General features: G+C 47.9%; 2 protein-coding genes across 19 annotated transcripts in view; both read left to right on the top strand.

Moving 5' to 3' along the window:
- The window catches only part of SYNGAP1 (synaptic Ras GTPase activating protein 1), a 35,427-nt gene extending 26,944 nt beyond the window's left edge, over window positions 1-8,483 (top strand). For 9 of the 17 annotated variants that reach the window (XM_031667037.1, XM_031667038.1, XM_031667031.1 and 6 more), the window contains 2 exons: window positions 1,345-1,556; window positions 2,612-3,568. In XM_031667037.1, the coding sequence (XP_031522897.1) occupies window positions 1,345-1,556; window positions 2,612-2,855 (456 nt within the window). In that variant the 3' untranslated portion in view covers window positions 2,856-3,568. The other 8 variants (XR_004184263.1, XR_004184264.1, XR_004184261.1 and 5 more) reach the window with 8 other exon arrangements.
- Window positions 8,484-9,020: 537 nt separating this feature from the next.
- ZBTB9 (zinc finger and BTB domain containing 9) lies at window positions 9,021-12,352 on the top strand. Of its 2 annotated transcripts, none has more exons than XM_009204929.4 (2): window positions 9,021-9,641; window positions 9,825-12,352. In XM_009204929.4, exon 2 carries the CDS (start codon window positions 9,896-9,898, stop codon window positions 11,318-11,320), a length of 1,425 nt encoding a protein of 474 aa, XP_009203193.1. In that variant the 5' UTR covers window positions 9,021-9,641; window positions 9,825-9,895; the 3' UTR covers window positions 11,321-12,352. The 2 variants fall into 2 exon arrangements, with proteins under 2 accessions (XP_009203193.1, XP_003897502.1); XM_003897453.5 differs by having other exon boundaries at window positions 9,021-9,573.
- Window positions 12,353-26,733: the final 14,381 nt, after the last annotated feature.

A 26,733-nucleotide genomic window follows, 5' to 3' on the forward strand; every position in this document is an offset into this window, starting at 1 on the left:
ATTAGGTCATATATAAACAACATATGACCCTAACATGGGGAAGTGGTTTTTGAGCATAGGAAATGTGGGGACTGACTCAAATGGGCTTGACCAGCAAATTTAATGAGAATTAAGCCCTAATATTAGCCCAAACGCAGCCACCGTAGGAAGTTAATTCACATCTCTCCTCTGCATGTAGAAGGGTTGGTGATACATGTCTGTATCCTCTTCAGAGAATGAGGAAATAGTCTTTTGAATCATTTTTTTTTTCTGTTCTGTGCTTCAGATGAGGAAACCTTGTTGAGAAAGGCTGTAGACTAGCACTATCCAATATAACTTTCTGCAGTGATGAAATGTTCTGTAATCTGTACTGTTCACATGTGGCTAGTTGTGATTCAGGAACTGAATTTTTAGCTCTATTTAATTTTAATTTTGTAATTTTTTTTAGACAGGGTTTTGCTCTGTCACCCAGGCTGGAGTGCAGTGGTGCAAATGTGGCTTGCTGCAACCTCTGCCTCCTGGGCTCAAGGCATCCTCCCACCTCAGCCCCCTGAGTAGCTAGGACTACAGGGTTGTGCTACCATGCCCGGCTGGTTTTTCTTTTTTTTCTTTTCTTTTTTTTTCTTTTTTTTGTAGAGACGGGGTTTTGCCACGTTGCCCAGGCTGGTCTAGAACTTGTGAGCTCAAGTAATCTACATGCTTCAGCCTCCCAAAGTGCTGGGATTCCAAGTGTTGAGCCACCGTGCCTGGCCTAAATTTTAAATAACTACATGTGGGCTGGTGGCTCTTACATTAGACAGCACAGCTGTAAACTCTAGAGCCAATAGGGCAGATAAAATGACTCTTCTGAACTCTTCCAGCTCTGGAATTCCTAGATTCTCAGTCTAGAATTCACTTGTAGACCCCCTATCCTTGGCTCCTTGACAGAGCCAAGGAGAGGGTCACATGGAGGACAACACCTGCCTTTCCCCCATCAATTGCCTTTTCTTCCTGTGTCTCCAGCATGTGTTCTGGGGCCTGGCTTAGGGCTGAAGAGTCACCCTATTTTTAATTTCTGAGCACAGTTACTCAAGGTGTGCTTGTGAGTCTAGGTTTCTGTGTGGGTCTTCATGAAGTGCCATACATAGACCTCAGGGTGTGGGAGTCTGTGACCTTGCTCTATTTTGAGGGAGCCTCAGCACCATGGCAGGTTCTTCTCAAAAGCAGGTGTGTGGATATGATCCACAGGCAGGGAAGGGGTTGGGGAAGGCAGCGGGATGTCCCTTACCATGCAGTGGCTGTGCTCGGCAGACAGGGATGGAGGCTGGGTGGTGGGCTTGGGGTGGGGCGCCCCTCACAGTGCGGGGTCGTGTGCCCGGCGGGCAGGTGAAGGAGTACGAGGAGGAGATTCACTCACTGAAAGAGCGGCTGCACATGTCCAACCGGAAGCTAGAAGAGTATGAGCGGAGGCTGCTGTCCCAGGAAGAACAGACCAGCAAAATCCTGATGCAGTATCAGGCCCGACTGGAGCAGAGTGAGAAGAGGCTAAGGCAGCAGCAGGCAGAGAAAGATTCGCAGATCAAGAGCATCATTGGCAGGTGAGGGGCGGCCTGGGGAGGGGGTTGTGAGGGAGAGCTTGAGGCTGAAGAAAGCAAGTGGGCGAGCGACTACTGACTCCCATCCCAAACTCAGGAGCCCACCAGGAGAGCCCACCACTCTCCTCCCCGGGAAGCCACCCACCCACTATCACCAGATGGAGAGAAACCGCAACCTGCTTAGTGCATTAAATATCCCTTTACTAAACCCTGACCTCTCTTCTGATAGAGTAGCTTCAGAAGCCCTTGGAAAATGTACCTGTTCCTGTCCAACCATCACTGCATTTGCATTCACCCTAGGCCAGGACTCCCCACTGGTTATTCTCAACTTAACCTGTGATGTTCACCCCAAACCTAAGCAGGGCTCCCTAGCCAGAGTAGCCCCTGCCCTTCCTGGGCAGACCCTCCCTCTCTAGCCTTGGAAAGGTGTTCTGTAGAAAGGGTCTTTTAGCCTGTGTATGTTTTCAGCTGCTCCAGCAAGCCCTGGGCTCCAAAGAGGGTATCCTCAGCAAAGAGGTCAATTACCTTCAGAGTGGTGGGGTTGCGGGGAGGGGGGTGCCCCTGGGCCCCACTCCAACCAGAGCCACCTCTATTTTGATCCATTCTAAATGTATTTTATATAAGATTTAATTAGAAGAAAAGGACTTCTTGAAATATTTTTTTAAAACCACTGCTCTAATTGATATCCTTTATGAGAAATCACTTTGAGGATCTTCACAGTGAGGTGACATGGGGGATGCAGAAGCCAGGTCCTCAGCCATGGAAGGTCTGGGGAAGGGGCACTACTGTCCTGATTGGGAAGATGGAGGCCTGGAGGTGTCTGGATGGTAGAAGTCTTTGAGGCACAGAAAGCTGCCTTAGCAGGGAGGTGTAAGGGTTCCTGGGAGGAAGGTGGAGAGCATGATCCTGAGTAACAGGGAGTCTTGTGTCATGGCAATGGAGGGACTCTGATTCTGAGGGATAAGGATGCCTGAGGCTTTTCCAGAGAGCTGTGGGGTTCCATGGGCAGGCTCTGAGCCTGTGCCCGCCACTAACCCCACTGAAGCCCGTCCCTTCAGGCTGATGCTGGTGGAGGAGGAGCTGCGCCGGGACCACCCCGCCATGGCTGAGCCGCTGCCAGAACCCAAGAAGAGGCTGCTCGACGCTCAGGTGGAAATTACAATGTCATTTATCTTCTCTGTGTCCCATCCCCATCCATCCCACTGTCTTTCGTGCACTCACTACACCAGCCACCCAGCCCCATCACCATCTGTCTCTCATAGTCTGCAGTTTGTCCACTGGCTGCTCCTGGCAGCCCCCTAGTGACCCCATCTTCATTCCATCGTCTGTGCCTTTGTCACTCCTAGCAGCGTCAGCCCAACTCCTGTGCCTTCCCATCCAGTCTTCCCACTCCTGTCTGCATCTCGGGACCTTCTCTACCAGAACCTTGGTCTTTCTGCCCCTAGACCCCACCTAGTTCCGTGAACCCCTGCCCCTTCTTTGCCCACTCCTATTCAACGCATGTTGTTCAGCTTCCTCTGAGCTCTTGGGCCAGAGGGCTAGAAGCTGCTATTTTCTGGAATAGAGCACAGGGCAGTATGATCTGTAGTTTCCCTAGGCCCTGGCCGGTACCCTGAAAACTTGGGGACCCCATCACCTCTGTTCTCTTGGCTCCCCAATTTTCCTGTCTCCTTGGCAGCTCCTGCATAGCTTCCTCTTCCTGACTCTTCAGATCTTGAAGGCCTTCCATCCTGTAACCTCCCTTTTCCCTCAGAATTTAAGTCCAGGCTCCCTTTGGCCTCCCTCCGGCCTCCCTCCCACTCTGGCCCTCACACCTTCCCAGCTGCCTGCTGCCCAGCCTCTCTTCTCAAAAGCCAGCTTCTAGGACCTCCCTTCTGCACCCTTACCCCTTGCTTTCCCAAAATTCTGCTCATTTTCCTACCCATACTCCTCTTTCCTCTGCTCTGACTGCTAGGCTCCCCCTGCCTGCCATGCCCCCACCAAGGCTCCTGACCCCATGACCCCACTCTCTCCCACTGCAGCTCCTCATCAGGTAATTCTCCTGGTTCCGCTTTGGCCACGGGCGGAGGACACAGGGGGAGGTGACTCCGGACCACTGCAGGTTGGTCATGAAGCCCACTCCCTCCAACACCTCTGGAGCCTCTCCCCTCTCACTGCTGCCCTCCACACCCAGAGAACCTCCACAGACTCCAGCCCTCCGACACCTCCTGTACAGACCCATCTCCCAAGACACCACCCAAAGACAGCATTTGCTGCTGCTTCCCAGAACTGTCCAACAATACCTTAGCAACACCAAGAGTTGGGCCCTAGATGGGCCCAGCACATTCACAGGTCACATCCACTTCCCTGCAAAACCTACCCCCTCCCAGCCTCCTCCTGACTCTAAGCCCTCCTCTTCCTCTACCTCTCCAGTGTATGTCTGTCACCCCCCATTTCACCAGAGTGTCCTTAGGGGCTGGGGGTGGGTTTGTTAATGGGGTGGAGGCGATGATGGGTTGGAGGACCTTGGCTATAGGGGCTGTGCTGACTGCAGCAGGTAGGTTGGGTTTTCCTCTTCCTTCCCTAACATTGGTTCTCTACCCTCCTTTCCACTCCTCACCTGATTCTCTCTCTTCCTCCTCCTCACATCTGTGAGGCAGAAGGCATCTGGAGCTCATATTGGCCCCCGTTGGGTGGGAATTAGGAGTGGGTAATTAACTCAGGGAGACTTGGGATACCCTGGAAAAAATGCTATTGAGATGTCCTGACATTAGGCACGGTGGGTGGAACAAGAAGGAGCAAGAAAGGAACCTCAGGCAGATGTTAGGACATGGACTTGACCATGTGGCCTGGGAGTTTAGAAATGGGGAGAGACATCCTCCTAGATCAGATCGTGGGCTCAGTAGGCATGTTGATTCCCAGGCAGAGGTGCCAGGAACAGCATGGTAAAGAACGTACTCTCAGAGCTCACATCCCCAGGTTGCTGATGCCACTCACTCCCCCTCTCCTGCCATTGAGTGGCCTTGCCGGACACATAACCCTACCTAAAAAGCCAGTAAATGAGAACCTGTCAGCTACAGACATTATTTCTGAGATGCGATTTTCTTTGGGATTGAGCTGTAGTGGGCAGTGGCTCCTTACACTGTAATTTTAACTCTGTCTGCCCAGCCTCTCTGTCAAAGTAGCTGGTGATCTATAAACACATGCTAAAAGGCACCAGGGGACTTTGCCATTTAAAGGACTCCTGCAGTGAATTCTTTTGTAAAATGGATAATGGCACCCTAATTTATCCACTTTCTAAATTTGGGTCTATGGGGGTGTCCGGGGCATGCTTATGTGCTGTCACCAGCAGACAAACAGGGAATAGAATATGGGGGTTCCTTTCCTGCTCTCCCGCCATACTCAGGATACCCTACCATAAGTGATTTCCTCTCACTGACTTGCAGAAAATGTGTGAGATACCCAGCAAGCTAAGAAGGCAGTTTTGCTGGGTATCTCATTCCCAAGGCTGGGGTTTGGGCAACCTGAGAGGTTAGCTCCTTAATCCTAGGATGGAAGGGAGAGCTTACATAGAAGCTTTTACTTGGAAGGTTTTGTATCTTAAGGTCAGACATAGCTGTATTGCCAAGCCTAAATGCCATGTAGCCCAAGTAATAATTTGGATATTTGTTATAAACCACTTGTGGTAGATATTGGTCCCTCTGCAACTCAGCCATTAATTAAAAATTAGTTCTGAGCCTGAATTTTAAAAAGCCAAGTGTTGCCCCCAGCACTCCCCCCACACACACCCGGATATGTACAGTACAAACCCCAGATAATTACAACAGCCAAAGAAGAGAGAAGGAAGTGAATTTCCCAACCAGAAGTGTAGGGAAATTCAGATGGCTTTCTTTTCTCCCAGCAGAGGAACAGAACTAAGGGCAGGAACCAGGAGTTGGTCCAGCAGCTACAGGAGGTGATGAGAGTAGGACCAGGGGTAGGAGTTGGGTCTGGTACCCCTCACCCTCTAATTGGGAGCCCAGGGAGAAGGACTGAAAAGAAGATGGGGGTGGAAAAGAATAAAGCCGGCTTCTGCTTCCCAGGGATGCAGAGATTGGGGCATGCTGTGTCTGCAGAAGCTCCTAGTCATTTCTGCCATAATTGTGAGAGAGAGGGGCAGCCCTCCCATAAGATTTTTCCCTTCCCGTATCACTTCCCTGAATCCCCTTCCTCTCCCCCCAGTACAGTTAAACCTCTCTCTAATTTGGAATGTTATATTTGAGAAGATGGCCACTGTGAATAAGTGACAAAACTGAATGACAGTGTCTATTTAATGAAATGCATGTCTTCAAAATATATACAGTAAGTAGAACTCGATGAACAAGGCTTTTTCCACTCCTCAGGGAGCATGCATTAATGAATAGATATGATTCAAAAGTCTGTTTTCTGGTATGGGTTAAATATCCCCTCCTACAGACATATTTCCACCACTAATTTGCTTAGTACACCTTTTCTTCACAGATAAAGGAAAACTCAAGCTCAGTTTTTGTTCAAATTACGAAGAAATTCCAAATCCACAGGGGTTTGGATTAATGAGGTTTTGCTGTACTGCCTCCCCTTATTCCTTAACATGAAGTTCCCCACCTAGGATTGGGGATGGGTGGGAGGGGGTTTCAAGAGGAGGAGGGTGGAATGGGCAGGAATATACCTAGGTGAAGCCAGAGAAGGGTTAGGTTGGGGGTGCGGTGGGAACTTCCTGCTTTGATCTGGTTTCCTGGTGTGACACTCTGGGTTAAAGGCTTGAAGGCCCCTGTTAGGAGTCTAGGGGTGAGATTCTCTTCTCTCTGATCCCAGAGGACGTTAACTTCTACTGCAGGTGAGAAACAAAATAGGAGGATGGTGGGGACTGTCCTGGGAGGAGGAGGTGGTCCATGGCTTGTGGTGTGGGCTGGCTATAGGGGAGGCCACTGCTAGGGGACTGGCATCCAGGCCCCCTTGAAGCGTCTCAATAAGTCCGCGCTCTCCTTTTTGGTGTCTTGCAGGAGAGGCAGCTTCCCCCCTTGGGTCCAACAAACCCGCGTGTGACGCTGGCCCCACCGTGGAACGGCCTGGCCCCCCCAGCCCCACCACCCCCACCCCGGCTGCAGATTACGGAGAACGGCGAGTTCCGAAACACCGCAGACCACTAGCCCACCCAGCATCACAGACCTTCTCTTCCTTTCCTGTGCACCCCACCCTGTAACAGCACCAACCACCAGGACTGGACATCACCGAGGAACAGCGGGATTGCCTCCCCGAATGCCTCCCTGGGAGGCACACTGATTGCCCCCCCCCCCCCCACTGCACCATTTCCAGGAGGGAGAGCGGGGACCCTCAGCCGCCCCCTTTTCCTTCCCATTGGGGTGCTGCCCTCTCTTTGACCCCCAGGGACCCTTGCCCCAGGACACCGCCTACCCCACACAGACCCCTTCACTCCGGGGTGCTATCCCCATCCTCTGCCTCATCGTTCCCCTGAGCACTGGGGGACAGACCCTCACCCCCACCCTGGGGGTGTGGCACCTCCAAACTTTCAACTTCAGGGTGATTTTTTTAGCAGTAACCAGAGCTGACAATCTAACTCCCCTCCACCGCCCCATTTTGGCCTCCCCTGCCCCCCTTGTTATGGGGAGGGGACCCCAGGTGAGGGGGCCCTATTACCCCTTGATTTCTCAGGAGCGTCTGGGGGGGCTCAGCACGCACAAACTCCTCCTCCTACCCCTCTTAAATTTACTCCCTCCCCACCCAGAACCCAGATGGGGTGGAGGGGGCCACCGGGGCAGGGAGGGGGCGGCAAGGGGGGAATGGGAGTTGTCTCCCCTTCTCCCCACACCTGATCTGCTCTCGGCTGGTCCCAGAGCGGGGTGAGGGGGCTTATGCCCCCCCCCTCCCCCAGTGTGTTGGGTGGGGTGGAATTGAGGTTAGGGTGAGGGGTCAGGGTTTAGGAGGGTGTGTATGTTGGGAGGACAGGCTAGTTGATCTGTCCTACTCTGACACACAGCCCCCCCTGCCGCTCCCTTCTCTCTTCTTGGTCTCTACTCCCAGGGGGAGGGGGGAACTTACTCTAGGAAAAGCCATGTCTCTCTCCCCCGGGGTGGGGGGACCTGTGTTGGAGGAGGGGTGTTGGGGGGCCCCCTTCCATGACTCTGTCCCCTGGGGGAGGTAGGACGGGGCTGGGCTTCCCTCTCATCCTCCCCCTCCCAATCTCCTTCCACCTCCCTCCCTCCCGCCAGCTCTACAATTTTTCGGTGTTTCTCTGTACATAGTTCTCTGGCGGGATAGGGGAGGTAGGATGGATGGGGTTTGGGGTGGGTAGGCCATGGGAGGGGAGAAGCCCCTCCTTGGCACCCCCTCTTCCCTGACTGCTGTCCCCTACCCAGCCTTGCCCCCTTCATCCTTTTGCGTTTGGTATTGAGACTCTCCTAGACTCTACTCTTTCTTTTGTATGGACAGTTTCCCTTCAGTCCCATCCCCCTACACATACACCCAGCCGGGGCCAAATTTATACTTATATAAAAGTTGTAAATATGTGAAATTTTATCCCTGTGCCCTTTCCCCACCTCAGGCCCTAGCCCTGGACCCTCCCCAACCTTCCTTCTCTCTTCTTTGGCTGTTGTAATTATCTGGGGTTTGTACTGTACATATCCGGGGTGTGTGTGTGTGGGCTGGGGGCAACCCTTCTGTACAGAGCTTCCTGGCCCCCCCCCCCCCCCCCCCCCCCCCCTTCCCTCCCCCCCCCCTACCTTAAGGGTAGGGAGATGCTCTTCCTACCTGTTTTATTTTGTTTTCTCGTTCTCCCTCCCCACCCCACTCCCAGCCTTATCTATCCCCCCCTCGCTGTCCCCTTTTCTCCACTCCCAGCCCCATTTCCTTTTTTTCTGGAGTGTGTGGTGAAACAGAAAAAAACATGTTTAATAAACGGAGATTGTTCTTTTATCGCTGTGCCGACTTTCTTAGGCAGGGCTCTCCAGGCAGACCTGTACGGTGGTAAGATCTGCTTTCTGAAAGGAAGCTGACAGCCTGAGAGGAAAACCGTACATCCCCACCTGATGCCACACTCTCCTCATAAAATGTCACTCTCCCCTCCCAATGAGAGTTTTTATATTTTAGAGCAGGAGTTCTGCACTGGCCAAACTTCTCCAGTCTCTCCCTCCCCTCACCACTGTGTCACTTAGTCTGAGGCCAGGAACAGCGGCGTTATCTGATAAAAGAATTCATGTATATATCCACATTTATCTCTTTTAAAAATCACCTAGAAGTAAGGTTTCTTTAATTGCTGGTTAAAATGCTCCTATGCAGAATAGAGGAAAGAACCTGCCTAGTTCCTTAGCAAATCTGAGTTCCAGTCCCAGGTCCACTACTATTAACTGAGTGACGCTTCCAGCCCGTTTCCCCCGCCTGGAAACTGAGGACGGCAACCCCCATCCTCGCAGGGCCGGTGGGAGGACACAAGGTGATGTGGGCAAGTGCCAGGCCCACACGGTAAGTGCCCAACTAATCTTGCCCCTCTCAGGACCTACCGGGGGCGGGTGCTACACTTAATCACCGGGAAACGCAGCTTTCCGGGGCGGCTGACGGCCCGCCCCCTCCGACCGGGCTGTTCTCTCCTGGGACCTGGCTCTCGGTTCTCTGTAGCGGCGAGGACTTCGGCAGGTACCCCGGACGCCCGATACGCTGGCACCCTGGGCCAGCGCCCTCCTACTAGCACCGCCCTCCTCGTCTGCGGTAGCCAGTCAACACGAGGCTTGTAGGCTGCCCTTCCTCGATTGGCTACGCCTCTAGCTCCGCCCGCCGCACTTTGCGACGGCGTCCGGCGGGGAGGCGGCGGCTTCCGGCCTGGGACCGAGCTGTAGCGGCACTGTAGCTGCGAGGGCAGCGCCGCGTGTGTAACGGCGGGGGCGTGTCGGCGGGAAGGACAGCCGGGCCGGGACTCCCGGTGTCTGGGTGACCGCGGTTTCCCGGGAGCAGGCCTCTGTGGGCACTGTGAGGCGGAACGGAGCGGCGGGGCAGGAGCTGTTCTGGGCAGGTGAAGACAGGCTCGTGGCTGAAGGACCTCCTTCGCATCTTCCACAGGGGCTGGAAGTTACAACCCCGGTTGGTGTTTGGTGGTGGTGGTGGTTTGTTTGTTTTTGCTTTCTTGGTGTGCTGGACTGATTTGCAGAAACCGCCACTGACTTAAAAGTTTCCAGTTATTGCTCGTGGGGGGAGGGGGTTGTTTGAAGAGATGTGGCTCCCTTTATCCAGGGCTTCTGTGACCTCCATCTTTTTCCTCTGCAGCCTTCATCCCGCGTGGAGTCTACCCCCAGGCCCCTCTCCTCTTCCCAATTCTTCTCACCTTCGAGGAGGCCATGGAAACCCCAACGCCTTTGCCGCCCGTACCCGCCTCCCCGACCTGCAACCCAGCCCCACGGACAATACAGATCGAGTTCCCGCAGCATAGCTCATCGCTACTGGAATCTCTGAACCGCCACAGGCTAGAGGGAAAGTTCTGTGATGTGTCCCTCCTGGTGCAGGGCCGGGAACTTAGGGCTCATAAAGCAGTGTTGGCTGCTGCCTCTCCTTACTTCCATGACAAGCTGCTTCTGGGGGATGCACCTCGTCTCACTCTGCCGAGTGTCATTGAAGCCGATGCCTTCGAAGGGCTGCTCCAGCTTATTTATTCAGGGCGTCTCCGCCTACCACTGGATGCTCTTCCTGCTCATCTCCTTGTGGCCAGTGGCCTTCAAATGTGGCAAGTAGTAGATCAGTGCTCAGAGATTCTTAGAGAATTAGAAACTTCAGGTGGTGGAATTTCAGCCCGTGGAGCAAACTCCTACCATGCCCTTCTTTCCACTACATCCTCTACAGGAGGCTGGTGCATTCGCTCTTCGCCTTTCCAGACCCCAGTACAGTCCTCTGCTTCCACTGAAAGCCCTGCTTCCACTGAGAGCCCTGTGGGAGGGGAGGGAAGTGAACTGGGAGAAGTGCTGCAAATTCAGGTAGAAGAAGAAGAGGAGGAGGAGGAGGAAGATGATGATGAGGACCAGGGGTCAGCCACACTCTCTCAGACTCCTCAGCCCCAGAGAGTATCAGGGGTTTTTCCCCGTCCTCATGGACCCCACCCACTGCCCGTGACTGCTACTCCCCGAAAGCTTCCAGAGGGTGAGAGTGCACCAGTTGAGCTTCCTGCCCCTCCTACTGCACTGCCCCCTAAAATCTTCTACATTAAGCAGGAACCCTTCGAGCCTAAGGAGGAGATACCAGGAAGTGGAACTCAGCCTGGAGGAGCAAAGGAGGAAACCAAAGTGTTTTCTGGAGGGGACACTGAAGGGAATGGGGAGCTAGGGTTCTTGTTGCCTTCAGGGGCAGGGCCAACATCTGGGGGAGGGGGTCCATCCTGGAAACCAGTGGATCTTCATGGGAATGAAATCCTGTCAGGGGGAGGAGGACCTGGGGGAGCAGGCCAGGCTGTGCATGGGCCTGTGAAGCTAGGGGGGACACCCCCTGCAGATGGAAAACGCTTTGGTTGCCTGTGTGGGAAGCGGTTTGCAGTGAAGCCAAAGCGTGACCGGCACATCATGCTGACCTTCAGCCTTCGGCCTTTTGGCTGTGGCATCTGCAACAAGCGCTTCAAGCTGAAGCACCATCTGACAGAGCACATGAAGACCCATGCTGGAGCCCTGCATGCCTGTCCCCACTGTGGCCGTCGTTTCCGAGTCCATGCCTGTTTTCTCCGCCACCGGGACCTGTGCAAGGGCCAGGGCTGGGCCACTGCCCACTGGACTTACAAGTGACTGCTGAGGCTATATACTAGCTTCTAGAATGAAATAACCACTGCTGCTGATGGGTACTTTTCCCTCACTACCATGGCACACCAGTCATGGATCATGTAATCATGCCAAGAGAATAGATACATTGATACATTATGGACCTCTTGTTCTTAGATATGGGCCTCTCAGCCTGGCAGATGTGGAAACTCAAATTTCTCATCCCACTCCAGGTTTTGGCTAGCCAACCCTGCAGGAAAGCGGTTTATAGGCCATTCATACTTAAGTTGATCACTTGCCCATGGTGGACATTTTTGTAGTGGTGATGTCCATTAAGGAAACCAGATTTTCAATTATTTAGTGAGAGAAGAATTAGAGCAAAAGACAGTGGTAAATGTTTTATTCCGTCTCCATAAGGAATTAAAGGAGTTGGTCTCCACCTACGGATACATTTGATTTAGAGCTTGAGTAATTCAGAGGCTAAGCTCTAAACTTTTTTCTCTCTCATTGCTGGAATGATTTAAGCAGAATTCCTTTTGTGTACTTTTAAAATTGTATCTTTCCAGGAGCCCCTCAGATTGTACCTTGCTTTCTCACCAGTAGACACCTTTCCAACACTTTTTTAATGTTGTAGTTGAGCACTTTAACAAGTTGAGCATTCCATGTTTCATTCTTAGAACCTTCTTTAATAGAGGGTATTCCCTCAACAGCCTGTGCCTCTGGTCTACCTTTGACCACCACTGGTAACTCATATATTGGTCACAATGACTGGAATGTGACTAGTGATCTCAGGAGATGGCACTGTCCTAAAGTGCTCTCAGGGTGGCACCACTGCTCTCTGAACAAGTTGCCTTCGTCAGAGGGACTCAGGTTTGGGACAGCACAAGCTGAAGGCTGGCAAGTAACTTGCATAATAGGACCATACCTCTTCCTTTCCCATCCCACCCACATATGATAGACAGCCCCTCTGTGGAGATACGGAGGGGATAGATATTGGAATTGGGTGTGGGACTTGCAGTTACTTAATATTTTTGAATAAACTGTGCCCTGAAACCTAAACTGATAGTGGACTGGATTGAGTAATTTGTGTGGGAGAGAGAGTGAGAACGGAGCTGCAGAGCCTTGGATGTGTTCCCTAGGTGGCTAGGTTATGTTGATGGGGAAGGAATGGGATGGTTTCACACTGGTGCCAAGAACACTCTTCTGGACTTGGGCCCTAACCTGTTACCTGATAACCTTGAGTAGGTTGCCTTACTTTTTTTTTTTTTTTTTTTGAGGCAGAGTCTCACTCTGTCCCCCAGGCTGGAGTGCAGTGGCACAATCGCGGGCTCACTGCAACCTCTGCCTCCCGTGTCCAAGCGATTGTCCTGCCTCAGCCTCCTGAGTAGCTGGGGTTACAGGCACCCGCCACCACGCCTGGCTAATTTTTTTGTATTTTTAGTAGAGATGGGGTTTCACCGGGTTAGGCAGGATGGTCTCGATCTCCTGACCTCATGATCCGCCCGCCTCAGCCTCCCAAAATGCTGGGATTACAGGCGTAAGCTATTGCGCCTGTTCTGCCTTACCTTTTAAAATCTAAACTAGCACTTTTTTTGGTAGGGTGGTGTGGACCACCTAACTGGTTTTGTTTTCCTTTTTAGAAGAGGTTGGCACATATTATCTTTTTATTATTATTTATTTACGTTTTGAGCTGGAATTTTGCTCTGTCGCCTAGGCTGGAGTACAGTGATATGATCTTGGCTCACTGCAACCTCTGCCTCCTGGGTTCAAGCGATTCTCCTGCCTAAGCCTCCCAAGTAGCTGGGACTACAGGTGTGTGCCACCACGCCTGGCTAATTTTGTATTTTTAGGAGAGACAGGGTTTCACCATGTTGGCCAGGCTGGTCTTGAACTCCAGACCTCAGGTGATCTGCCCACCTGGGCCTCCCAAAGTGCTGCGATTACAGGCCTGAGCCACTGCACCCAGTCTATTATTATTATTTTAGAGACAAAGTCTCACCATGTTGCCCAGGCTGGTCTTGAACTCCTGAGCTCAAGTGATACTTCTGCCTTAGCTGCCCAAAGTGCTGGGATTACAGGCCTGAGCCACTGCACCTGACTGGTTCACATGATCTTTATAATATTCCCCAACTTCCTGTATTCTGTATGTTTGGATGGTTGTTCTACAAACATTCAGTACAAAGCACTATGCTAGACCCTGATTAATACACTGCCCTCAAAGGGTTCACAGGTATTACCAAAGATAGACAAGCTATTACAATGTGATAGGATAAGTTGATGATAGTGGGCAGTACAAACCGCTTGAATGCCACAAAGAAAGCTAAAGACCTTTTCTCGGTCAGCAGAGGTTTCACAAACACAACTTCCATGTGCCACAGTATGGTCATGGGTGTGGGTGGCTGAACTGACATGCAGATGGTAAACAGAGGAGTTGAAGTGAGAAGTATAGGGCCAGGGGTGATAGCCTTCCCCAAAGTTTGTTTCTGAAAGTTACGAGGTATGGCGCTCAGAAGGGTCTGAAAAATGTGACTGTGGCTAAGAAGGTAAATTCTAGCTGGGATTTGTCAGCGTCTCAAAAGAGCCACGCCATAATCCCATCCCCATGATAAGGACTGTGAACATATTGGGAAAGGGGATGAGGAGGGGTCAACCTATCTTGGATCTGCTACAGTCCCATCCATCAGCTATTCTTGACACATATTCTGTGGGTGGCTATATCCATTGGCCAGGATCCTTTGGTTGCAAGCACTGGAAGCTGGCTCTGGCTAACCTCATCAGAAGAGGAATTTATGGCAGGATGTGGGGTGGCTCCTGGAATTGAAAGAAGGGCCAAAGGACCAGCCATCAGAAGGATAAGACCTGGGTCAGCGTCGGGGATCCATGGAGCAGGAACTCCAAGGCATACGGTTTGGGATGATGACCCATTCTTGTCTCTTGTGTCACTCATCTCAAGATAAAATTTCCCGGGGAAAGAACTTAAGCCTCATGACCACCCTCTAGCCAGAGCACCTTGATGATATAGTCCATCAAGATGGCAACAAAGTGGGCATGAAATCCTCAAAGGCAATTGAAGTCCTAGGACAGAAAAGTGGAGAATGGGTTCTGGCCAGGCCACAGCAACAGAGACACACTGGACAATCTCCATATGTTACACATTTTGGGATCCCAAAGCCTCAGGTATACTTGCTACTTAGTGGGTGCTGAAGTTGCCCAACTTCCACCTCTGCCTGCTGGATGTAAGGCAGAATTGTTTCCTGACTCTCCTTAATACCCATGACACTTTGTCCTTACTGGTATTAAACCAATTACAATAGCTTGTTAGAGTTTTTCTTTTTTGTTTGTAGGTATTATACAGAAAACAAGTGCAGAAATTAAAGATTTTGGTTTACACAAATAAACTTGTTACCTCTCTGCCTCTGTCCTTCAGAAGATGCAGTGGAGGAGATGTCCAATCTGTTGTCAAGGGATAGCCCCATTCCCAGAGCCTTTGCTCTTTTAATTATCACCTCTCTCCTTTATCTTTACCCTCTCTGTCTCTGTAGTTCCTCATTACATTTAACCGTGCTCATAGGGTAGTGAGAATTAATACATGTAAAATACTTAGAACAGTGCCTTGCACACAGTAATCACTCAGTAAGTGTTAGCTGTTATTATGAGTGAGACCAGTAGTCATCAGTTCCCCACACCTTTACTGCGATCAGTTCTCCCAGGGAGGGATCACGTTCATAATAAAGAAAATTGCAAGATGGGGGAAATAAGAGCTATCAGAGCACATAGCAGAGGTCCTAGCCTGACCTAATAATTGGGAGATTTCTAGATGAAATGGAAACATTTCTAGTGAAGGGGTAAAATATTTTCAACAAAATTAGAAATGAGGCACATAGTATTTAGTAAGGATTACATATTATCATTATCATTACCTATCTCATAAATGCTACAGTTCTTCAGGGTCCTTTATGCCCTCTTCTAAATTTACACACTCTGGGGTGATTTTTTTTTTCCCCTATGCAGAACTCATGTTGAAATTCCTGGGTGACTTTATCCACTCTTCCGAGTTGAACCATTTAAATAGTGATGACCTTTAATTTAATGTATTTCTTTAAATTTTATTATTATCATTATTATTATTTGAGACAGAGTCTTGCTCTGTTGCCCATGCTGGTGTGCAATGGTGCCATCTCACCTCACTGTAACTTCCACCTCCTAGATTCAAGCGATTCTCCTGCCTCAGCCTCCCGAATAGCTGGGATTATAGGTGCCTGCCACCACGCCTGGCTAATTTTTGTATTTTTAGTAAAGACGGAGTTTCACCATGTTGGCCAGGCCGGTCTCGAACTCCTGCCCTCAGGTGATCTGCCTGCCTCGTCCTTCCAAAGTGCTGGGATTACAGGCATGAGCCACTACACCCAGCCAACCTTTAATTTTATACCTCTAGTTTTACTGGGCCCCAAACCCACTTGGATTTCTTCCTTCTTTCCTTTCTTTTTTCAACAATGAATGCCTGCTGTATACCAGACACTGAAGAAAAGAGCAGAAGGCATCATAGGGGCTTGAACTCTGGATGATGTCTTTAAGAGACAAGACGTTTAAACCAGCCATATGCCATAGACATCTCAAGCTCAACATGTCTAAAGTACTCCACCCCACCTCTAGCCAGCTCTCCTCTGTTGTTTCCAGATTTGGTAATGGTTCCATCATCAACCCAAATGCCCAAGGTTTAAACCTGGGAGGGTTCCTTGCCAGCAGCTCTCTCACCTCCCATACCTGTCCTACCAAAGCTATCTCCTAAATATTTCACATTGATGCACTCCTTACCCACTTCTGCCACTACAACCTCCTAACTGGTTCTTTGTCTCCTGTCTTGCTTCCCTCTGTATTTCACCCTATGCACTAGGACCAGAGTAATCTTTCTAAAGCAAAAATTAATGTTTCACCACTCTCCAGCTTAAACCTTTCATTGGCTTCCTCTTGCTCTTTCATGAGGTCCGAGTGATCTGGTCCCAGTTACTGGTCCCAGGCTTTGGCTTTTCCTGCTTTTCATGCTCATCTCTCTACCTAGTATAGTTTCCCGTCAGTGGAATAATTCCTGCTCTTCGGATACTAGTTTAAACCTCACTTCATCTAGAAATCTTGATGAAGAATTACATGGGACCAGGGTAGGACCTCTGCTATGTGCTCTGATAGCTCTTGATTCCCCATATTTTTCAATTTCCTTTATTCAATAAGTAATTGCATTTGGAAGGGGGTGTGAGTCGAAAGCCTGTCTATTGGGTACTCCACTCAGTATCTGAGTGCCATATACCCATGTAACAAACCTGCATATGTACCCCCTCTATCTAAAATGAAAGTTTAGGCTGTTCTGCCTATAGAATAGCCCTGCTCTGTCTATGGAGCAGCCATTAAAATAAAAAATAAAAGTTGAGAAAAAACATACATGCCAACTATCTAGTGTTACTCATGTGTGGGCACTGCTCTAGGCACAATGATCAGTCCCTGTTCTTTTTATTTATTAATTTATTATTATTATTATTTGAGACAGAGTCTCGCTTTGTTGCCCAGGCTGGAGTGCAATGGCGCCATCGAGGCTCACTGCAACCTCCGCCTCCCAGGTTCAAGCAATTCTCCTGCCTCAGCCTCCTGAGTAGCTGGGATTACAGGCATGTGCCACCATGCCCAGCTAATTTTTGTATTTTTAGTAGGACAGGGATTCACCATTTTGGCCAGGCTGGACTCAAACTCCTGACCTCAAGTGATCCACCTGCCTCAGCCTTCCAAAGTGCTGGGATTGCAGGCGTGAGCCACCACACTCAGCCATATTTATTATTTTTTAATTGAGGTGGGGTCCAGCCATGCTCCCCAGGCTGGTCTCAAACTCCTGGGCTACTCAGGCGATCTGCTGCCTTGGCCTCCCAAAGTGCTGGGATTATAAATGTAAGCCACTATGCCCGGGCAGTGCCTGTTCTCATAAGCTTACACTGCAGTGCTGTAAATGAAATAAACTAGATAAGGAGGAGAGTAACAGAAAAGGAGGGCATACTATATACATTAATCTAATATTCAAAGGGGAAATAAAGGCCCAGACATGCAAAGAAAAGGGAGAAGATGGTTTACTAAAGTGTTTAACAGATGCACAAGCCAAGAAAGAGAAAAAGAATGGTTTGCTTAACAAGGAGACCAGTGGACCTAGAGCTACAGGGAAAGAGGGAAAAGATGTGGTTGAAGAGGTAGGATGCTGCTGGGTCATATAGAGCCTTTGACATCATGATAAAGAATTTGGCTTTGGAAGTGCAATGGGAAGGCAATAAAAAGTTTTAAGTAGGGGAGTAATAATCTTTTAACATTTTAGAGAGACTCCTTCTAGCTAGAGTGAATATTGGCTCATTAGGGGGCAAGGGTGAAAGTGGGGAGACCAATCAGACCATTTTAGTAGTGCAGACAAGAGATGGGTAAAGGCAGCAGATAGGCAGAGAACTAGATGAATTAAAGCTACTCTATTTGGAGGCAGAGCTGACAGGATATTCTGATGGATTAATGTAGAGATTGTGGGAAAGTTAAAAAAAAAAAAAAAAGATCTGTAAAGTTTTGGCTTGAGGAATTGAATTAGAGGTAATTTAATGAGTGGAAGACAGGAATAAAAGAACTTCGGAGTGGATCAAGAGTTTTGTATAGGCCAGGCATAGTGGCTTATGACTGTAATCCCAGCACTTTGGGAGGTCAAAATGGATAGACAACTTGAGGTCAGGAGTTCAAGCCCAGCCTGTCCAACATGGTGAAACTCCGTCTCTACTAAAAATACAAAAATTAGCTGGGCGTGGTGGTGGGTGCCTGTAATCCCAGCTACTTGGGAGGCTGAGGCAGGAGAATCACTTGAACTGGGGAGGCGTGGGTTGCAGTGAGCCATGCACTACTGTGCTCCAGCCTGGGTGACAGAGTGAGACTCCATCTCAAAAAAAAAAAAAAAAAGAGTTTTGTAGAAATCACTATGAGCTATCCAAGATGTATTTATCAGGTGTTCTTCTAGATCGGGGGTTGGCAAACTTAGTCTATGAAGGATCGAATAGTAAACATTTTAGGCTTTGCATGCCAAGAAACAAAATCAAGGATATTATATAAGTACTTTAAAAATAAAACAAATTTCCATGAATTGTCATTGACAAATTTGTTTTATAAAGAAACAATATTTATTTCTTACATTTTTGGAGGCTGGAAGTCCAGGGTCAAGAGGGTGCATCTGGTGAGAGCCTTCTTGCTGACGGGGACTCTGCAGAGTCCCAAGGGGATGCAGGACATCACATGGTGAGAAGGGTGAGTATGCTTTGACAACATAAAAAAAGTAATAATTGAATGCAATTTTTTTGTAATATAGATTTGCTGATTAATTGGGGTTCAAATTTAGTGTTCCTCCTCATCAAAGTCAACTGCAAATGTTCATCTTTTTTTTTTTTTTTTTTTTTTGAGACACAGTTTTACTCTGTCATCCAGGCTGGAGTGCAGTGGCATGATCTCAGCTCACGGCAACCTCTGCCTCCCAGGTTCAAGCGATTCTCCCGCCTCAACCTCCTGAGTAGCTGGGACTATCGGTGCATGCCACCATGCCTGGCTAAGTTTTGTATTTATAGTAGAGATAGGGTTTCGCCATGTTGACCAGGCTGGTCTTGAACTCCTGACCCACCTGGGCCTCCCAAAGTGGTGGGATTTCAGGCATGAGAGACTGCGTCTGGCCCTAAATATTCATCTGTTAATGCTGATCTACAATGAGATTTTGCATATTTCATCTTTGAAAATGTCTTTACAAAGGTAGGTATTGCCAAATACTGATATCAATCCAAGACCATCTGGTTTTGATTGGGTATATTCATTACTTGGAAGGCTTTTTATAATTCTATTATATTCTTTTTTTTTTTTTTTTTTGAGACGGAGTCTCGCGCTGTCGCCCAGGCTGGAGTGCAGTGGCCGGATCTCAGCTCACTGCAAGCTCCGCCTCCCGAGTTCACGCCATTCTCCGGCCTCAGCCTCCCGAGTAGCTGGGACTACAGGCGCTGCCACCTCGCCCGGCTATTTTTTGTATTTCGTAGTAGAGACGGGGTTTCACCGTGTTAGCCAGGATGGTCTCGATCTCCTGACCTCGTGATCCGCCCATCTCGGCCTCCCAAAGTGCTGGGATTACAGGCTTGAGCCACCGCGCCCGGCAATTCTATTATATTCTTATATGGTTTGGCTGTGTCCCCATTCAAATCTCAACTTGAATTGTATCTCCCAGAATTCCCCTGTGTTACGGTAGGGATCTAGGGGGAAGTAATTGAATCATGGGGGCCAGTCTTTCCTGTGCTATTCTCATGATAGTGAATAAGTCTCACGAGATCTGATGGGTTTATCAGGGGTTTCTGCTTTTGCTTCTTCCTCATTTTCTCTTGCCACTGCCATGTAAGAAGTGCCTTTCACCTGCTGTGATTCTGAGACCTACCCAGCCATGTGGAACCGTAAGTCCAATTAAACCTTTTTTTCTTCTCAGTCTGGGATATGTTTTTATCAGCAGCATGAAAACAGACTAATACAGTAAATTGGTAACAGTAGAGTGAGATGCTGCTGAAAAGATACCCGAAAATGTGGAAGTGACTTTGGAACTGGGTAACAGGCAGAGGTTGGAACAGTTTGGAGGGCTCAGAAGAAGACAGGAAAATGTGGGAAAGTTTGAAACTTCCTAGAGACTTGTTGAATGGCTTTGCCCAAAATGCTGATAGCAATATGGACAATAAGATCCAGGCTGAGGTGGTCTCAGATGGAGAAGAGGAACTTGTTGGGAACTGGAGCAAAAGTTATTCTTGCTATGTTTTAGCAAAGACACTGGTGGCATTTTGCCCCTGCCCCAGAGATTTGTGGAACTTTGAACTTGAGAGAGATGATTTAGGGTGTCTGGCACAAGAAATTTCAAAGGAGCAAAACATTCAAGAGGTGACTTGGATACTGATAAAGGCATTCAGTTCTATAAGGGAAGCAGAGCATAAAAGTTTGGAAAATTTGCAGCCTGACAATGTGATAGAAAAGAAAAACCCATTTTCTCAGGAGAAATTCAAGCCTGCTGCAGAAATTTGCATAAGTAGCAAGGAGCCTAATGTTAATCCCCAAGACTGTGGGGAAACTATCTCCAGGCCATGTCAGACACCTTCACAGCAGCCCCTCCCATCACAGTCCTGGAGGCCCAGAAGGAAAAGGTTCGTAGGCTGGGCTCAAGATCCCCATGCTGTGTGCAGCCTAGGGACCTGGTGTCCTGTGTCCCAGCAACTCCAGCCATGGCTGAAAGGGGCCAATGTACAGCTTGGGCTGTGAAGCCCCAAGCCTTGGCAGCTTCCATGTGGTGTTGAGCCTACAGGTACACAGAAGTCAAGAATTGAGGTTTGGGAACCTTGACCTAAATTTCAGAAGATGTGTGGAAAGGCCTGGATGATCAGGCAGAAGTTTTCCGCAGGGTCAGGGCCCTCATGGAGAACCTCTGCTAGGGTAGTGCAGAAAGGAAATGTGGGGTCAGAGACCCCCACGAAGTTCCTACTGGGGCACTGCCTAGTGGAGTTGTGAGAAGAGGGCACTGTCCTCCAGACCCCAGAATGGTAGATTCACTGACAGCGTGCACCGTTTGCCTGGAGAAGCCACAGACACTCAACTCTAGCCTATGAAAGCAGTGGGAGGGAGGCTGTACCATGAAAACCCACAGGGGCAGAGCTGCCCAAGACCATGGGAACCCACTTTATGCATCAGCATGACTTGGAGTCAAAGGATGTGAGACCTGGAGTCAAAGGAGATCATTTTGGAGCTTTAAAATTTGACTGTCCTGCTGGATTTTGGACTTGCATGGGCCCCGTAACCCCTTTATTTTGGCCAATTTCTTCCATTTGGAATGACTGTATTTACCTAGTATCTGTACCCCAACTGTATCTAGGAAGTAACTAGCTTACTTTTGATTTTACAGGCTCATAGGTGGAAGGAACTTGCCTTGTCTCAGTGAGACTTTGGACTGTGGACTTATGGGTTAATGCTGAAATGAATTAAGACTTTGGGAGACTGTTGGAAAGGCATAATTGGTTTTGAAATACAAAGACATGAACCAAGTGGGGGCCAAGGGTGGAATGGTATGGTTTGGCTGTGTCCCCATTCAAATCTCAACTCGAATTGTATTTCCCAGAATTCCCACATGTTGTGGGAGGGACCTAGGGAGAGGTAATTGAATCATGGGGGCTGGTCTTTCCTGTCCTATTCTTGTGATAGTGAATCAGTCTCACAAGATCTGATGGGTTTATCAGGGGTTTCCGCTTTTGTGTCTTCCTCGTTTTCTCTTGCCTCCGCCATGTAAGAAATGCCTTTCACCTCCCACCATGATTCTGAGGCCTCAGCCATGTGGAACTGTAAGTCCAATTAAACATTTTTTTTCTTCTCAGTCTCAGGTATGTCTTTATCAGCATCATGAAAACAGGCTAATACATATACTTTTCTTGATCCTTGCCTTTTAGCATATCATTACATTGTAGGTTAATCACCTCCAAATGAGGGTTAGGTAGAAGCTCCTCAATTGCACAGTTAAATGAAATATAGAATTTTTTTTTTTTTTGGAAACAGGGTCTCACTTTGTCATCCAGGCTGGAGTGCAGTGGTGTGATCTCGGCTCACTGCAGCTCGACCACCTGGGTTCAAGCGATCCTCTTGTCTCAGCCTCCCAAGTAGCTGGGACTGTAGGTATGTGCCACCACCCACAGCTAAGTTTTGTATTTTTTGTAGAGACAGGGTTTCTACAGAAACCCTGGCCAGGCTTGTCTCAAACTCCTGGGATCAAGTGATCTGCCTGCCTGGGCCTCCCAAAGTGCTAGGATTATAGGCGTGAGCCCCCAAGCCCTGCCTGAAATATAGAAATTTCCTTTGCACTTGCACTGAGGACCAAAAAACCTGCTAGAACTGTGGTTTGAGCTCAGAAAATATATCTGCTGCAAATTTTGTATGGGAATGGAGATTTTGGTTCTTGTTTTAGCTTTTGATGATAGGAAATATATAAAGTAGCTTAACCTGATTCAAACAACTTTAATAAATTTACTGTAGTATAAGTTTCACAATAAGCACCTTTTTACCTTGTAATTTTAGATTAAATTCATCGAGGCCATGTTCTCACTTGTAAGTGGTAGCTAAACAATGAGAACACATACACCAAGAGGGGAGCAATAGACAATGAGGCCTACTTGAATGTGGAGGGTGGGAGGAAGGAGATCAGAAAAAATACCTATCAGGTACTATGTTTATTACCTGGGTGAGTAAATAATCTGTATACCAAACCCCTGGTGACACACAGTTTACCTATATAACAAACCTGCCCATGTACCCCTAAACTTAAAATAAAAGTTTTTTAAAAAGATTTATTTTAAGGAATTAGCTCACACAATTGTGGGGGCTGACAAGTCTGAAATTTGTAGGGCAGGTCGGCAGGATGGAAACTCAGGCAGAATTTCAATGTTACAGTCTTGAGGCAGAATACTTTCTTTTCCAGGAAACCTCAGTCTTTGCTCTTAAGGCTTTTGACTAATTGGATGAGTCCTACCCATATCATCAAGGGTAATCTACTTTACTTAAAGTCAGTTGATTATAAGTGTTAATTATATCTACAAGATACCCTTAGAGCAATATGTAGACTAGTGTTTGAACAAAGAACTGCACACCGTACCCTATCCAAGTTGACACAGAAAGTTTAACTATTACATGTGTTTGAAGGCATGTTCAGAAAATTTTCTATCTCAGCCCTGAGCTCAAGAAAATCTTAACATCTCTTTGCCACCACTATGTCAATGAACTGCTGTATGGTAGGACAAGTCAGGATATTCAACTTCTGTTTCTAACAAAAACTGTTTTAGTTCAGTCTGCTACAACAAATTAACACAGACTGGTAGCTTAAACAACAAACACGTATTTTTCACAGTTCTGGAGATTGGAAAGCCCAAGATGTAGATGGCTATCTTCTCATATTTTCACAAGACAGAGAGCAGAGAGAAGCAAGCTCTCTTGTGTCTCTTCTTATAATGATACTAATCTCATTCACAAAGATCCACCCTCATGACCTAATTACTTTCCAAAGGCCACACCACCAAATACCATCATATTGGAATTAGGGGTTAGCATATGAATTTTGGGGGTACATAAACATTCAGTTCAAAGCATTGACAATGTTAAGACCACGAGATGCAAATGAAGTTTACTGTTGACACACTGGTTCAATAACACATGATAAATTAAAATATTCTTCACAGTGTACCTACTGATGGTTATTACAGTGAATAACCACAGGCTTTAAACACCTTATATTTTCATATGCTTTGCAAATATGCCTCACTACAACGTTTCCTTTACCACCATCACTTGTAGCACATCTTAGTAGGTTCCACTTCAGGCTGTATGGAAGTAGTGTTTTCTCAACTTTTTTGAAAGTATTATCTTATGTAATTGTTCCAAACATACTGTTGATAGCAGCTGATTCTTCATTCACTCCAAACTTCACAATGACTCCTTGAATAAATAACAGCTAAGCAGTGTCAGTAGCATCTGTCCACTCATCAAGAGCCAAGGGAAAATCACATTTAATCATTGGACTTGTTTTTAGTTGATTATTGATTTTTATCCCAGTGTCCTCAACTCTTCAAGCAGCTGTTCTTGATGAATAAGAGTCTTAAACAAATTTATTTTCTCTGGACACACTTCTTTGGCTTCTGCATCACATGATTTAATTAACTCATTATTGATAAATGGCTTTCCTTGCTTGGCTACAAATGAGCTATGTGGAAACTTACTGTGATTGTAGCTTTATTTTAATTTTGTGTGTGTGAATAAATTCTGCTGTGATTAAATTTTTTTCAAAAAAGCTTTCTAATTTTTCTGACTGTTGCTTTCTTGTGAATTGGGAACATTGTGATGACTACTCAGTCTGTAATGTCAATGTATATATTCTTTTTTTGTGTGTGAGATGGAGTCTCACTCTGTCACCCAGGCTGGAATGCAGTGGCGCCATCTCAGCTCACTGCAAGCTCCACCTCCCAGGTTCACATCATTCTTCTGCCTCAGCCTCCCAAGTAGCTGGGACTACAGGCACCTGCCACCACGCCTGGCTAATTTTTTGTATTTTTAGTAGAGACAGGGTTTCACCATGTTAGCCAGGATGGTCTTGATCTCCTGACTTCTTGATCTGCCCGCCTTGGTCTCCCAAAGTGCTGGGATTACAGGCATTAGCCACCACGCCCGGCCGGCCATGTCAATGTATATATTCTTATTCTTTTAGCACAACTGTAGTACCACTTCTTTTTATTCTTTTCTTTTCTTTTCTTTTCTTTTTTGTGACAGAGTCTCGCTCTATCATCCAGGCCTCCATGCTGGAGTGCAGTGGTGCAATCTTGCTTCACTGCAAAATCCGCCTCCCAGGTTCAAGTGATTCTCCTGCCTCAGCCTCCCGAGTAGCTGGGATTACAGGCACATGCCACTGCATCTGGCTAATTTTTGTATTTTTAGTAGAGACAAGGTTTCACCACGTTGGCCAGACTGGTCTCAAACTCCTGACCTCAGGGGATTCGCCCACCTCGGCCTCCCAAAGTGCTGGGATTACAGGTGTGAGCCACCAAGCCCGTCCAAGTATCATTTCTTAATAAACAAAATATAGGTTGGGTGCAGTGGCTCATGCCTGTAATCCCAGCACTTTGGGAGACCAAGGTAGGAGGATAGCTTAAGCCCAGTAGTTCGAGACCAGGCTGGGCAGCATGGCAGAATCCCACCTCTATAAAAAATACAAAAATTAGCCATGCATGGTGGTGCACAACTGTAGTCCCAGTTACTCGGGAGGCTGAGGTGAAAGGATCACCTGAGCCCAGGAAGTGAAGGCTGCAGTGAGTTGTGATCAGGCCACTGCACTTCAGCCTGGGCAGAGAGAGAACCTGTCTCAAAAAACAAAAACAAACCAAAAAAATCACTAAAGAACTTACTAATGTAATCAAATACCACCTGTTCCCCAAAAACCTATGGAAATAAATAAATAAATAAATAAATAAATAAATTTCTGTAGAACCTAAAAAAATAAAAGAAAAGATCTAATTATCAATTTACAGAAAATGATGCAGAGGGCAGGGAAACACATTAAATCACAGCAAAGTGGTACAATCAACAAAATCAAAACTATAAGAAACTCTAAAGGACAAACAACCCATTTCTTCACACACACACACACACACACACACACACACACACACACACAAAATTGCAAGGGAAAAAAGAGATGGATTGGAACCTACAGTTTAAAAGAGGGCTGGCGCAGTGGCTGTTTCCTGTAATCCCAGCACTTTAGGAGGATAAGCAAGAGGATGGCTTGAGCCCAGGAGTTTGAGGCTACAGTGAGTTATGATAGCACCACTGCACTCTGCCTGGGTGACAGAGCAAGACCCTGTCTCTAAGAAAAATAAAAGACACGTTAACCAATCATAATGTGTGGACCTTGCTTGGATTATAGTGTTAAAAAAATGGTCTCGATCTCTTTTTCACATGACATTTGTGAGACAACTGTAGACTCAACCACTGACTGAACATTTGTGATATTAGGGAGTTCTTATTTTTATTTATTTATTTATTTTTTGAGATGGAGTTTCACTCTTGTTGCCCAGGCTGGAGTGCAATGGCACGATCTCGGCTCACTGCAACCTCTGCCTCCTGGGTTCAAGTGATTCTCCTGCCTCAGCTTCCCGAGTAGCTGGGATTATAGGCATGTACCACCATGCCCACCTAATTTTTATATTTTTAGTAGAGATGGGGTTTCTCCATGTTGGTCAGGCTGGTTTCGAACTCCCGACCTCAGGTGATCCACACACCTCGCCTCAGCCTCCCAAAGTGTTGGGATTACGGGGTGAGCCACCACGCCCAGCCAGGGAGTTATTCTTAAAAATTTCAGTTGTGGGCTGGGTGCGGTGGCTCACGCCTGTAACCCCAGCACTTTGGGAGGCCGAGGCGAGGCGGATCACGAGGTCAGGAGATTGAGACTATCCTGGCTAAGATGGTGAAACCCTGTCTCTACTAAAAATACAAAAAAAAATTAGCCAGGCGTGGTGGCAGGCGCCTGTAGTCCCAGCTTCTCAGGAGGCTGAGGCATGAGAATGGCGTAAACCCGGGAGTCGGAGCTTGCAGTGAGCCGAGATCGCACCACTGCACTCCAGCCCGGGGGACTGGAAAAAAAGAGGCCTATACCTGTGCATGGTGAGGCATATCTGTAAATCCCAGCTATTTGGGAGGCTGAAGTGGGATGATCCTTGCAGCCCAAAGCCAGACTGGACAACATAGTGAGACTCCATCACTGAAAAGAAGACGGGGAGTGGGCTTGTCTTTTGATGGCATTGGCTATTTATAGATAATAAAAAATCCATGGTTATGGGTTGAATAAAATG

This window comes from Papio anubis, chromosome 6, assembly GCF_008728515.1.
Source record: "Papio anubis isolate 15944 chromosome 6, Panubis1.0, whole genome shotgun sequence".
In the NCBI taxonomy this organism is placed as follows: Eukaryota; Metazoa; Chordata; class Mammalia; order Primates; family Cercopithecidae; genus Papio; species Papio anubis.

Bases quoted from the DNA above. Each gene is read 5' to 3' on its own strand.
- ZBTB9 (XM_009204929.4), top strand. From the start codon at position 9,896: ATGGAAACCCCAACGCCTTTGCCGCCCGTACCCGCCTCCCCGACCTGC.